This window comes from Myodes glareolus, chromosome 19 (genome assembly GCF_982192425.1).
Source record: "Myodes glareolus chromosome 19, mMyoGla1.1, whole genome shotgun sequence".
Lineage (NCBI taxonomy): Eukaryota > Metazoa > Chordata > Mammalia > Rodentia > Cricetidae > Myodes > Myodes glareolus.
In genome coordinates this window covers 2,673,821-2,689,108 of record NC_142044.1, presented here as the reverse complement: position 1 = coordinate 2,689,108, position 15,288 = coordinate 2,673,821, and the positions used below count along the sequence as shown (strand labels likewise).

General features: G+C 41.9%; 1 protein-coding gene across 4 annotated transcripts in view; it reads right to left on the bottom strand.

Annotated features, from left to right (window-relative positions):
- The window catches only part of Vps13b (vacuolar protein sorting 13 homolog B), a 513,205-nt gene that overhangs the window by 113,307 nt on the left and 384,610 nt on the right, over positions 1–15,288 (bottom strand). For all 4 annotated transcript variants that reach the window (XM_085679117.2, XM_085679115.2, XM_085679119.2 and 1 more), the window contains exons 37-39: positions 12,371–12,573; positions 9,262–9,469; positions 8,832–9,016 (exon numbers count right to left, since the gene is read on the bottom strand). In XM_085679117.2, the coding sequence (XP_085535243.2) occupies positions 8,832–9,016; positions 9,262–9,469; positions 12,371–12,573 (596 nt within the window). The remainder of the gene's footprint in view (positions 1–8,831; positions 9,017–9,261; positions 9,470–12,370; positions 12,574–15,288) is intronic.

Sequence of the window (15,288 nt, the reverse complement as noted above, 5' to 3'; positions counted from 1 at the left end):
ACAACTTTCTGAGTGGCCCTACTTAGTACAAGGAACAGAGTGGTAAGCTATGTGATCCGTTTCTTGAGACACACGATCTAGGAATGGAAGAAGATCTAGGGAAACAGGATAAAATGAAAACAGCATCAAAGTAAAGACATCAGCGCTCCAGGGCTCCAGGAGGATGGGAGCACATTCAGACACAATGTCCCAGAATCCTTCAGGGGTCAGACAGAATGTTAGCTAATCCAAGAGTAGACAGGACTCTAGTTTTCAAGAAAGGAGAAACTGACAGTGTGTTGGCTTATTTAATTTTATTATTGTTTTTCTTGAGAGTCAAGAGGGAAGTCAAGTCAGTTGAGGCACTACATAGAACAGGCTGCCTGTGGGCATGCCTCTGGGGCATTTTCTTCATGGCTAATGGTTGTAGAAAGGTCCAGCTCACCATAGGCCGTGCATCTCAGATCAGGTGGGTCCGAGCTGTATAAGGAACTGGCTGCCACGAGCCATGACAGCAAGCTGGAAAGCAGTGTTCCTCTGAGTCTTCTGCTTCAGTTCCTGTCCTGATTTACCCCAATAGTAGACTGTGACCCAGAAGTGTAAGCTGAAATAAATCTTTTCTGCCTCAGATTGTTTTGGTCATAAAGTTTATCAGAACAATAGAAATCAAACTAATAAACAAGGAGAAAGTGGGTAGTTAAAGTTGGTTTGGGAACTACAAATAGGTTAGTTTAACTAAAGCATGTTCAATTTCCAGGGCATGCCAGGTTATCACAGCAGGCATAGCAGGGTGACAGACCCACGGAGTGTTTCCCTCAGTGAGTCTTGTGATCTCTCTGGTCCTATACGATTTTGGAAAGGCTAGGTTGGATGGGAGACTGGAGGCTGAGATGGCATGGAGAAGTCTTATAATAATCGCTAGGGACCCTGCTAGCTTCCCCGCCAGCCATCCCAGCTTCCATCCAGAGGGCCTTCGGAGTGGTGAGTTGATTCGGGCCCCCGCGGGCCCGGCGAGGGGGAGCTAGGACTCTCCCCGACCCCATAGACTCCCAGGGCAGCCTGCTCTGCTGGCTCCACCCTGCTAGCTTCCCCGCCAGCCATCCCAGCTTCCATCCAGAAGGCCTTCGGAGTGGTGAGTTGAATCGGGCCCGCGACAGGGGCCCGGCGAGGGGAAGCTAGGACTCTCCCCGACCCCATAGACTCCCAGGGCAGCCTGCTCTGCTGGCTCCACCCTGCTAGCTTCCCCGCCAGCCATCCCAGCTTCCATCCAGAGGGCCTTCGGAGTGGTGAGTTGAATCGGGCCCACGGCAGGGGCCCGGCGAGGGGGAGCTAGGACTTTCCCAGACCCCATAGACTCCCAGGTCAGCCTGCAGTGCTGTTTCCACCCTGCTAGGCTCTCCCACCTGCCATCCCAGCTTCCATCCAGGTACAAATTTCTATATTTCTCCCCTCCCACTGAGCCCATAAAATTTCCCCAGTTCAGCTGCCTTGCACACTGGGCCTGCTCTGTAGGGGCATCCCGGAGAGAGGCAGTGCCTGTGCTTCAATACCCTGCTTGGGGAAAGGTAGGCATTCTATCAGTGAACTCCCTGCCCAACAAGGGAACCTGACCCGATACCAGAAGTTCCAATAGAGAGCATTTGATCGAAGAGATGGGCAGACGCCAAGGCAAGACCTCCTCCAACAATCTAAAAAACAACATGAAAATATCAGATCCCAATGACCCTACAACAGAAGGATTTGAACACTCTAACCCAGATGAAGTGGAAAAAAGTGCCATTATGAAAGCAATAGAGTCCCTTAAACAGGATATGAATAACTCCCTTAAGGAACTGGTTGAGAAGTATAACAAAAAGTTTGAAGAAATGAGTATAGAAATGGATGAGAAATATAACAAAAAGTTTGAAGAAATAAGTAAATCCGTGAGTGATACCCTGAGAAACCAAGAAAAAACAATCAAACAAGTAAAGGAAACAGTCCAAGAATTGAAAACTGAAATGGAGGCAATGAAGAAAACACAAAACGAGAACCGGCTGGATATGGAAAACCTAGGTAAACGAGCGGAGACTACAGAATCAAGCATAACCAACAGAATACAAGAGATAGAAGAACGAATCTCAGATTCTGAAGATACCATAGAGAAAATAAATGCTCTGGTCAGAGAAAACGGCAAATCCAACAAATTCTCTTCACAAAACATTCAGGAAATCTGGGACACAATAAAAAAACCAAATCTAAGAATAATAGGGATTGAAGAAGGAGAAGAACTGCAGATCGAAGGCCCAGAAAATATATTTAACAAAATTATAGAAGAAAACTTTCCCAACCTAAAGAACGATATTCCTATGAAGGTTCAAGAAGCATACAGAACACCGAATAGATTGGATCAGAAAAAAACATCCCCGCGCCATATAATAATCAAAACACAAAACATAAATATTAAAGAAAAAATTTTAAGAGCTGCAAAGGAAAAAGGTCAAGTAACTTATAAAGGTAAACCTATCAGGCTTACACCGGATTTCTCTATGGAAACCATGAAAGCCAGAAGATCCTGGATAGAGGTACTGCAGAAACTAAGAGACCATGGATGCAAACCCAGACTACTATACCCAGCCAAGCTATTGTTCACTATCAACGGAGAAAACAAAATATTCCAGGATAAAAACAAATTTAAACAATACGTAGCTACTAATCCAGCCTTACAGAGAATATTAGAAGGAAATTCACTACCGAAGGAATCCAACATTCCCAACACGATCTACAATAACTCGAACATCTAGCGACCATTCACAAGCACAAATCAAAGAAGAAAAACACATACACTCTACTACTTAAAAAAAAAAATGACCGGAGTCAACAACCACTGGTCATTAATATCACTTAATATCAATGGACTCAATTCACCTATAAAGAGGCACAGACTTAGAGATTGGATACGAAAACAGGATCCAACATTCTGCTGTTTACAAGAAACACACCTCAACCACAAAGACAGACACTTACTCAGAGTAAAGGGTTGGGAAAAGGTTTTCCAAGCAAATGGACCTAAGAAACAAGCGGGCGTGGCCATTCTAATATCTAACAAAATCGACTTCAAACTAAAATCAATCAGAAGAAATGGAGATGGACATTTCATACTCATAACTGGAACAATTCATCAGGAGGAAGTCTCAATCCTGAATATCTATGCTCCTAATATAAAGGCACCCACATATGTAAAAGAAACTCTTCTAGAACTCAAGGCGGTCATCAAACCACACACACTAATAGTAGGAGACTTCAACACTCCTCTCTCACCAATGGACAGGTCAATCAGACAGAAACCAAACAGAGAATTGAGAGACCTATTGGAGGTATTGAATCAAATGGACTTAACAGACATCTATAGAACACTCCACCCAAATAGGAAAGAATATACCTTTTTCTCTGCAGCTCATGGAACCTTCTCGAAAATTGACCACATACTCGGTAACAAAGCAAACTTCCACAGATACAGAAAAATATTAGTAACTACCTGTGTCTTGTCAGATCACCATGGACTAAAATTAGAATTCAACAACAATGCTCCCCCCAGGAAGCCAACAAACTCATGGAAACTGAACAGTCAACTACTAAATCACCCCTGGGTCAAGGAAGAAATAAAGAAAGAAATTAATCTCTTCCTTGAATTTAATGAAAACAAAGACACAACATACTCAAACCTATGGGACACTATGAAAGCAGTGCTAAGAGGAAAGTTCATAGCACTAAGTGCCCAATTAAAGAAAGCAGAGAAAGCACACATTGGAGACTTAACAGCACACTTGAAAGATCTAGAAAAAAAAGAAGCTGATTCACCCAGGAGGTCTAGAAGACTGGAAATAATCAAACTGAGGGCTGAAATCAACAAAATAGAAACAGAGAAAACAATCCAAAGAATCAATGAATCAAAAAGCTGGTTCTTGGAGAAAATCAACAAGATTGACAAACCCCTATCCAAGTTAATCAAACGGCAGGGAGAGAACATGCAAATTAATAAGATCAGAAATGAAAAGGGGGACATAACCACAGACACAGAGGAAATTCAGAGAATCATTAGATCTTACTATGAAAGTTTATATGCCACAAAGTTGGAAAATGTAAAAGAAATGGACATTTTTTTAGATAAATACCATATACCAAAGTTGAACCAAGAACAGGTGAACAATCTAAATAGACCTGTTAGTCGCGAAGAGTTAGAAGCTGTTATCAAAAATCTCCCTACCAAAAAAAGCCCAGGACCAGATGGTTTCAATGCAGAATTCTACCAGAACTTCCAGGAAGAGCTAATACCTATACTCCTTAACGTATTCCACAATATAGAAACAGAAGAGTCACTGCCTAACTCCTTTTATGAAGCTACAGTTACCCTAATACCAAAACCACACAAAGACACAACCAAGAAAGAGAATTACAGGCCAATCTCACTCATGAACATCGACGCGAAAATTCTCAATAAAATACTGGCAAACCGAATCCAAGAGCACATTAGAAAAATTATCCATTATGATCAAGTCGGCTTCATTCCAGAGATGCAGGGCTGGTTCAACATACGCAAATCTATCAATGTAATCCATCATATAAATAAACTGAAAGAAAAAAACCATATGATCATCTCACTAGATGCTGAAAAAGCATTTGACAAAATTCAACACCCATTTATGATAAAGGTGTTGGAGAGACTGGGGATACAAGGATCATACCTAAATATAATAAAAGCAATATACACCAAGCCGACAGCTAACATCAAACTGAATGGAGAGAAACTCAAAGCCTTTCCACTAAAATCAGGAACGCGACAAGGCTGTCCACTCTCTCCATACCTCTTCAATATAGTGCTTGAAGTTCTAGCAATAGCAATAAGACAACATAAGGGGATCACGGGGATTCGAATTGGAAAGGATGAAGTTAAACTTTCGTTATTTGCTGACGATATGATAGTGTACATAAACGACCCCAAAAACTCTACCAAAGAACTCCTACAGCTGATAAACACCTTTAGTAACGTGGCAGGATACAAGATCAACTCCAAAAAATCAGTGGCCCTCCTATACACAAAGGATAAAGAAGCAGAGAGGGAAATCAGAGAAGCATCACCTTTCATGATAGCCACAAATAGCATAAAATATCTTGGGGTTACTCTAACCAAGGAAGTGAAAGACCTATTTGACAAAAACTTTAAGTCTTTGAAGAAAGAAATTGAGGAGGATACCAGAAAATGGAAAGACCTCCCCTGCTCTTGGATTGGGAGAATCAACATAGTAAAAATGGCAATTCTACCAAAAGCAATCTATAGATTCAATGCAATCCCCATCAAAATCCCATCAAACTTCTTCACAGACCTTGAGAGAACAATAATCAAGTTTATATGGCAAAACAAAAAACCCAGGATAGCCAAAACAATCTTATACAATAAAAGAACTTCTGGAGGCATTACCATCCCTGACTTCAAACTCTATTATAGAGCTACAGTATTGAAAACAGCTTGGTATTGGCATAAGAACAGAGAAGTCGACCTATGGAATCGAATAGAAGACCCAGATATTATCCCACAAACTTATGAACACCTAATTTTCGACAAGGGAGCTAAAGGTATACAATGGAAGAAGGAAAGCATCTTTAACAAATGGTGCTGGCATAACTGGATGTCAACCTGTAAAAAAATGAAAGTAGATCCATATCTATCACCATGCACAAAAATCAAGTCCAAATGGATTAAAGACATCAACATTAATCCGTCCACTTTGAACCTGATAGAAGAAAAAGTGGCAAGTAGTCTACAAGATTTAGGCACAGGAGGCCTCTTCCTAAGTAGGACCCCAGCAGCACAGACAATAAGAGAAACAATGAATAAATGGGATCTACTGAAACTGGGAAGCTTCTGTAAAGCAAAGGACACTGTCAGTAGGACAAAAAGGCTGCCTTCTGACTGGGAGAAGATCTTCACCAACCCCTCATCAGACAAAGGTCTGATCTCCAAAATATACAAAGAACTCAAGAAACTAGGCACTAAAACTCTAATTAACCCAATTAAAAGATGGGGTACTGAACTGAACAGAGAATTCACAACAGATGAACTTCGAATGGCCAGAAGACACTTAAGGTCATGCTCAACCTCCTTAGCGATCAGGGAAATGCAAATCAAAACCACTTTGAGATACCATCTTACACCTGTCAGAATAGCTAAAGTCAAAAACACCAACAATAGCTTATGCTGGAGAGGTTGTGGGGTGAGGGGAACACTCATCCATTGTTGGTGGGAATGCAAACTCGTGCAGCCACTGTGGAAATCAGTGTGGCGGTTTCTCAGGAAACTGGGAGTCAACCTCCCTCAGGACCCAGCAATACCACTCTTGGGAATATACCCTAAAGATTCCCTAACATACTACAAAAGCATTTGTTCAACTATGTTCATAGCTGCACTATTTGTAATAGCCAGAACATGGAAACAACCTAGGTGCCCCTCAATAGAAGAATGGTTAAAAAAGGTGTGGAACATATATACATTAGAGTTTTACTCGGCGGTAAAAAACAATGACATCTTGAATTTTGCATGCAAATGGATGGAAATAGAAAACGCTTTACTGAGTGAGGTAAGCCAGACCCAAAAAGAGGAACACGGTATGTATTCACTCATAAGTGGATTCTAACCATAATTAAACTTCTTTGAGCCTATTATTCGTGATCCTAGAGAAGCTAAATAAGAAGATGAACCTGATGAAGATTATTTAGCTATCCACCAGGAGGTAGGAAATAGACAAGAGTCCCAGGTAACCTCGGGTGCATGGGGGGGTGGGAGGGTCAATGGAGGGGGAGAGGGCTAGAGAGAAGGGAGTAGGGGAGGAACGGGGAAAGCTTGGTGGCCGGGGATGGGGGGGGGGAGGGAGGTAGGATGAATATGGGATCAGGGAACAATATATTTCAACTAAGGGAGCCATTTTAGGGTTTACAGGAGACTTGATTATATATGGGATCCCAGGTCCAAGGAGAAATCCCCCAGATTGCTCTCTGGACAGAGGAGAGGGTGCCTGAATCGGCCGTGGCCCATGACCATACTGATGTATATTTTGCTTATCACCATAGATCCTTCGTCTGGCGAAGGACGGCTATGCAGTCGGAGGCCCACATTGGAGCACCGGATTGAGCCCCCCGAGGTCCGGAGGGGGAGCGGAAGGAGGAGGAACATGAAAGACGAAATCAGTACTGCGAGGGATGCTATCACCCACTGATACAAGGGAACGGATCTGATGAGAGTTTACCAGGGCCAGTCGGACTGGGACTGAACGAGGACGTGATCTAGCCAGATTCTTGGAATTTGGCCGGATTCTCTGACTGTGGCTGGCCCGGGGTCTTTCTGAAAAGCCATTGACTATGACACTGGGACCTGTTTCCTCTGCATATGCTGGATTTTGGGGATCCAGTCTGTTTGGACGCTCGCCTTCCTGGACCTGGAGGGAGGGGGAGGGAGCTGGAGCTTCCCACAGGGCAGGAAACCCTGACTGCCCTGGGGGATGGAGGGGAAGGAGGGGGGGAGTGGGGGGAGTGGGAGGGTGTTGGGAGGGGGGGCGGAAATGGAAACTTTTATAATTTAATAAAATTTACTAAAAAAAAAATAATCGCTAGGTGCTTGTGTAAGCTGAATAGAGAAAAAGACCTCACTATGTGTAAAGGCATTTATTTAAGCATACTAACTATAATGTCCCATTTACTGTAATAGCCTGCAATTACTTTGAAAGGTTGATAACAACAACTGTTACTTTTAGGAAAGGAAACTGAAAGTCTGGGAAGCCCAGAAGTTTGCCTAAGGAGACGGTCAGGAGAAGAACCGTGACAGCCCACAGAATCTGCTCTACACCACACCGACCAGGGGCACCTTTCACATTTCCCTTCCACTCAGGTCAGCCATGTAACATTAGACCTGAGCCTCCAGAACAGACTCGAGACCATCACAGTACAATGAGTGACAGCAGGAGGGTTCCCTTTGGAAGATGACGTAGGGAGTCTTCTACCCATCAACAACCAAAGAACTGTTCACGCTCAACAGAGCTCCCAGCACATGAGTGGCTGAGATGCTTTCTGACCCCTAAGAGCAACTCTAGGACCTGAACCTTTAGGTGCAAAGGAGAAAATCTGAGCTGATCTGATCCTGTGACCGGTGCTACATAGCTTCTGTTCCCAACTTCTCTAAGGAAACAAGACAATTTGTAGGATCCTAAGACTGCAACCGAAGAGTTGCTTCTGTCCATGAGATCCATTCCCAGCCACATGTTAAATGCTGTTGCTCACTGGGAGAACATGAGGACAGACAGCTCCAGGATCTCAGGACATAGCATCGGGACACCTGTCCTATCTGTTGTGTCCTGTTGCTTTATCTTTACTGTGAACGCTATTCTACTCTATACACAGAATCCTTACTGTGAATTCTAGAGCAAGCTCCCCTCAGCTTCCAGAAATCGCAGCCCTGTCTTGTTCCCTAGGCCAGTATCTCTACTTTGAGCTTTACCCATGCATTAGTTCTTATATTTTTTTTATTAAGTTATAAAACATTGTATGACCAGATACTGACTCTGGCTATTGAGAATGGTCAAGCTTCCTGTATGCTGCCTAGATCCCTGGAATTCCCCCTGATCTTTACTACTTTAGGTGGTCCAGAGACATCAAAATATCTCTTTCCTTTTTACACATGTAGCATGCATATAGCACACAAGTGAATGTATTCATCTTTGCTACTACTGATAGAAGAAATATGTATGCTCTAATAACTTTTTTCTTAATGGTCATCATTTTCTCATACGGATTTTATTTTAGAAAGATAAAAAGCAGCCTCTACACACCTGCAGCACATCACCAAGGTCCGCTGTGCTAATATCTGGGTCCTCTGTGGTGTTGAAAGGCACAGGAGTTATCCGTACCAGGGTGAGCACGCGAGGTTCTGGATACCTCCACAGCATCATCCCCGGGCTCTCGTCTGTCTCACTGCAGAACAAGACTTCATAGGCACCAGGGAGTTTCAAAGGTTCTGCCAAATGAAAACAACATTGCAAGTTTTTAAAAAGGAACACGCTGATTTCTCAGAGAATAAAAAAAAAAAATCACATAAAGAAACTAACTGATCGGTTTAAATAAGATTTGAGATGGAAAAAGTCAATTTCAAAGAGGGCCTGGCTGGTGTCATCACTTCCACACTGTCAGTGTGAGTGGACCACTTTCTCATGCCCAGTGCTATCAGCGCACTCATTCCACGCTGACACTGCCTGTACTCACCAGCATCCTGGAGGTACTGAAAGGCGCCTGTCCGCAGATCATCTGAACTTGGTTCACTTTTCAGAGCTTGAGTCTTATCCACAGGAGATGGCAATTGGGGTGCTGATTCGGGAACCGGCACTTCAAAGCTCCCCTCTTCCTGAAGATACCCACTGAATAATTCATGCAGAAGGGACAAGCAATTCAAATGCTCTTGACCCCAAAAGACCTACAAAAGGGTATGAAAATATTAACAGTCTTTAAACATAAACATTTCATGAGAATAATTAGGTACAAATCATATTTGAATTAATGTGAGACTATAATCATGTTCAGTATAATTAATAATAATAAACTACAATTTTCAAGAAATAATAATTTATTGTTTGAAATTGTAATACTTGAATAACCTCTCATGGATTGTGAGGATAAGAGTAAACTTTAAACTTTAGATTAGTGATGATATTACACTGGTGTGAAGCATTGTTTGCCAATTCATTCAGCAAAGAGGAAAAAGAATATTTCTTAAAGTCCAAGATCAGGACACACAGGTTCTCTAGGCCAAATATTAATAAAATGATAACAGTCTCGTGGACTGACTTCTTCCATTTGTCAGAGATCGATCCTAACAGGAGAGAAGGCAGCTGACCCCTGCATGGTCCCTAAAGTCTGTGTCAGTGAGATTGTCAGTGTCAGCTCCTCTCTGGCCGCCCAGTGTCCAGTGTTAGAGGGAGACAAAGACGCGGAGCTCTGCAGCAGAGGACGGCCAGGAGCACAGCAATTAACGTCAAGGCCAGAAGAGGGCACCAGACCTCATTACAGATGGTTGTGAGCCACCATGTGGTTGCTGGGAATTGAACTCAGGGCCTTTGAAAGAGCAGGCAATGCTTTTAACCACTGAGCCATCTCTCCAGCCCCCTTATTACTGTTCTTAATGTGTACTTTTTTCCTAGGGAAAAGGTAGTGCAGCTAAAATGCATTGTGTTTAAAACATTTAAAAGGTTACTGACAGAAATGAAAGCCTTTTTAAAGCCACAAGTAATTTCTTTGGAATCTCCCCAAATTGTGGTTCATGTCAGTAAAAAAAAGGGGTTAAAAGTTGAAAGATTGATACCCAGAAGATGCTCAACCATACTACAAAAGCATCTGTTCAACTATGTTCATAGCAGTATTATTTGTAATAGCCAGAACCTGGAAACAACCTAGATGCCTCAATTGAAGAATGGATAAATAAAGTGTGGCACATTTACACATTAGAGTTCTACTCAGCGGTAAAAAAAAATGACATCTTGAATTTTGCATGCAAATAGATGAAATTAAAAAACATTATCCCCAGTCCCCCCCCCCCAAAATGAATATGGTACGTACTCACTCAGAAGTGGACTAGCTATAAACAAAGGACATTGAGCCTATAGTTCATGATCCTAGAGAAGCTAAGTAATAAGGTGAACCCTAAGAAAAACATATATAGACCCACCTGAAAATTGGAAACTGACAAAATCTCCTAACAAAATTAGGATCATGGGGGCGTGGGGTAGAAGAAAGGGGAGAAGGGGAAGGTTGAGGAGAACTTGAGGGAATGGGATAGCTGAGATGGAGGAAGGACAGATATAAGAGAAAGAAAAGCGAAATCTTGATTGAGGGAGCCATTATGGGGTTAGCAAGAAACCTGGCTCTAGAAAAACTCCCAGGAATCCACAAAGATGACCCCAGCTAAGACCCTAAGCAATAGAGGAGAGGGTGCCCGAATTGGCCTTGTCCTGTAGTCAGACTGATGCCTATCTTAACTATCACTATAGAACTTTCGTCCAACAACAGATGGAAACAAAGGCAGAGACCCACATCGGAGCACTGGACTGAGTTCCCAAGGTCTAATTGAAGAGTAGAAGAAATGAGAATATGAGCAAAGAAGTCAAGACCATGATGGGGACATCCACTGAAACAGTTTACCTGAGCTAATCGAAACTCTCCAACTCCAGCTGGACTGGGAATGGACATGCATAGGACCAAACTAGGCCCTCTATATGTAGCTGACAGTTGTATGGCTGAGGGGCCACTGGCAGTGGCACTGGGATTTATTTCTACTGCATGAACTGGCTTTTTGGGATCCTATTGTCTTTGGATGTTTACCTTGCTCAGCCTAGATGTAGTAGAGAGGGCCTTGGACCTTCCATAAAGTAAAGTGCCTTATCCTCTCTTAGGATTAGAGGGGGGTGGGGTGGGAGTGTGTGTGGAGGGAATGGGAGGAGGGGAGGGAGTGGGAATTTGGATTGGTATTTTTTTTAAAAAAAGGAAACTAAAAAAAAGGTGAAAGATTGAAATTTTGGTTGATTTTAAGAAATGCACATTTAATACACCCACTTTAGTGATAAACTAGTCACTAAAATTTCTATCATTGTGAATCTTGCAACTTTTTCGATTTCCAACAATCTTGAGGGACATGAAATTGCATAAGAAGTTAAGAGTTACCTAAGTATTATCAAGAAAGAGAACAGAGAATCTCACACATTCCATACCTGGCTATAGGCACAAACGAGAAGTTGGGATATAATATGCCAAGTTTTAATAACCGAGCATCACATGCCTAAGGAAGTTGCAACTGTGACATAGCTCTGTGTGTGTTTGGTGACACTGGACCTGATACAGGCTGACTGCTCTATAAGTAGAAACTCCACACATTAAAGTTTCCCCAGACATTTCCACTCTCAGTTTTACAACCAAGAGAAATAAAACTATATGTCCATGGAAAAACCTGTCTACAGATGTTCACAGAAGCATTTTTCAAGAATAGTCCAAAGTGGAACGATTCCAAAACTCCCTCAACTGATGAATGAATGGTAAGAAGATTCTCTAAGGTTTGACTGTGATGACAATGGTCACAAAGCCTTAATATACCGAACATACCCGAATAACAGCAGCAAGACCCTGACCCACTGAACGATACTGTGGAAACAGGAAAATGAGATGATGTGACCCATTCTTCAATCATGCTGTTAAGATGGGCACCATCATTCCATACACTTCCTTATCACACAAAAAATTTAAATTTTGATGAAGTATTTCAAAACAAAATAAAACAACAACAGGCCAGTTAAAAACCTGTGGGGAAAATTTGGCGGCCCCTACAAACCTGTAGTAGACCACCTCTTAAATCCACGGCTATTTTTGGTATGGCCTGTTGTAGACCTGGATTGCCACTGTGTTTACACCATTTGGCTTCCAGATTGACAGTAGCAGAGAAAGGTCCCATCAGAATCCGACTTCTGTCTTTGAGGCTTGTTTTAAGGAGAAAATCGCTTATGTTGAGGAGGAATGATGATCCAAGACTTATGCCTGAAGGAGAGAAAAAGACAGGCTGTATCGTTTAATTACTCCTGGAAAAAAAAAAAGTTAGGGAAAGGACTAGGCATGTCCTAAACAGTGGGGACTCTCTCTTGGCCAGGGTTTTCCCCAAGCAGCTCTCCCCAGCTTCATGCCATTATTACAGGCATGTAATTCTAAAGCAGGTAGATATTCACATTCCTAACAAAGCAATATTTGCCAAAACATTAGGACTTTTCCATGTGTACACAATTTGGGTATTTATGAATGGAGACGGTTTCATTAAATTCTGCACGTTTTTCACAAGTACATTAGGGACAAGGACAGCTGCTTCATTCACCCGTTACCATGACGTGAAGGGCGATTTTCGGTGCTTTCTTAAGGCAAGTTTTGGGTTGGTCCATGCTAAAATCAAAACAATCAAAATACATAACATGTGCTTTCTAAAAACTTTGGATTAATCCAAACTTCACACCTCATAACCACTCGAAGTTTACAAAGTCTTAAAAACAGATAGTGGTAGGTTAGATTTATGAGAAAAACTATATGCCAGAGTTCAAAGTAAATATGTACAGAAAAGGAATACACTTTAAAATGTAGGTTTCCTTTTGAACTTGAAGTAGGAGTGTGGATCAAAACCTTTTCATAAAGCCAATAGCAGACTTTAAGGAATTTAGATGCACAGTTAAAGTGGTGAGTTCATTTTCCTCCCAAGAAACTCATATTCTAAATTGTCACTGAGAATATTGAATTTCACCAGGCCACATCTGTAATGTTCAGGGCTTATTCTCCTAATGCTATATGATCCTGCAAAAAGATGAAAGATTAAGAAACACCTTAGGCGCAGGGTGTAGGTATGTTTTTAAGTACAGTACCTGCACTGGCTTTCTGTGGAGAACTGAACACTTCCTATGTTGTAAGTACTTATTGTGGCAGTAAAAGACACAGCTTTCCTCCACAGAAGGCATCAGAACCACAAGTGCTATCGCTACGACTTGTTTTAAAGTCACCATGGTGAGAAATGAGTTTCTTAAATCTTTTTATCAAACATGTACCCCTGAAACTTCTCGCTTTTCACAATTATCTTGAGGTTTTTTGATTTTTTTTTTTAAGACAAGGCTTTGCTAAGTAGAACAGACTAGCCTCAGACACATAGAGGTCTGTCTGCCCCGCCCAGGCCCCACCCAGCCCCCCCACCCTGCCTCCGCCTATGGAGTGCTGAGAGTAAAGTCATCCACTGCCATGCTGGCTGATTATCTCCACCTGAGCTACACACACACACACACACACACACACACACACACACACACACAGAATAGAAACCTAAAAATCAGCTCAACGAAGTCAATATACCTCCTGACAACTGTGTTTACATGTGGCACGATACATAAGTCATCAATTTCTACTTCATCCTTTCAAGCTCCATTCTCTTACTCCACTATTTTACGTCATCAAGGAAAAGAAGCTGTGTAGTTGAAGTGTGCATGAGGCTGTCACATTTCAGCTTGTCAGTGAACACAGCACTAGCTGTTTGGGACCTGCCCCACAGAATGAACGTGATAGTGTAGAATCTGCCCTCCAAGTTTCTGCCTTGCCAGGCAGGAAAGAAAAGCACCCACATCTTTGCCACTCTCCATTTACATCACTGTAAGAGAAGGAGGATGAATGGAAAGACATGGGAGCTACTTCCTCTTGGTCTCCATCAAACAAATGAAAAACCAAGAACTTTGACGGAGTTCCAATAGATCCCTCACACAGCCATGTTATTTACTTTTTTTCCTTTGAGTCTGGGTCTCATCACGTAGCCTGGGTTGACCTGAAAACTTGCTTTGTAGATCTGACTGGCTTTGAACTCACAGAGATCTGCCTGTTTCTACTTCTAGAGATGTGCACCACCACACCCAGCAGATTCTATTTAAAATTCTCTTCTTCCCCCATGATGTCGTTCTCCTGGCCTACAACCCAAACTAGATGCCACTGAGTTTAAGTGTCAAGACTTTTATCTTAACGTGTAACCAATATTCTAGTTTTCTTGTCTTATGTGATTTTGAGATTCTGACTATCAACTATTCTAAGACCCGTCTGTCAATTTCAGTTTAACTTTTTTCCCATGAGCAGAATGAGGCATTTCCCAGAGGTTAATCTAAGAGAGGATGCCCTTGGGCATCATATGGGACATGTGATCCCTCTGTTCCACTGCTATGTACAGTAACTCTAAGGGCTTTGTCTGTCAGATTTTCCACTCAGTATAGAGTTACCCTTCGGGGAAGATTCTTGGAGATTAAGTAGATAACTTTTCATCTACCTCTCATACACTAATGTCACTAGTCACTAATGGCATTCAGAATGATTACTGCTAAGTTGTGTGATAATGGTGACTTTCTAGTTCCCTGCTTTAAAAGTTGTTTTTGTAAAAAAAAAGAAAAAAAAAAGAAAAGAAAGGAAAAAATAAAGTTGTCTTTGTATTAGTGTTCGCATGGAATCCTAAATATGTTACAAATCAAAATTCAATATTATTATTATTATTATTACTTTGGTTTTTCTTTTTTAAAAGTTTCTTCATATATTTTAAAATTAAAATTATTATTTCAATAACAACCTGAATCCCAGAAGTTGAAGATACTGTTCATATACCCTCCCCTCGGCAGAGGAGAGGGAGTACTTGGAGGGGACAGGGTGGGACCAGTCAGGGAACCTCTAAATCTTTCTAGACCATCTACTGCTGAT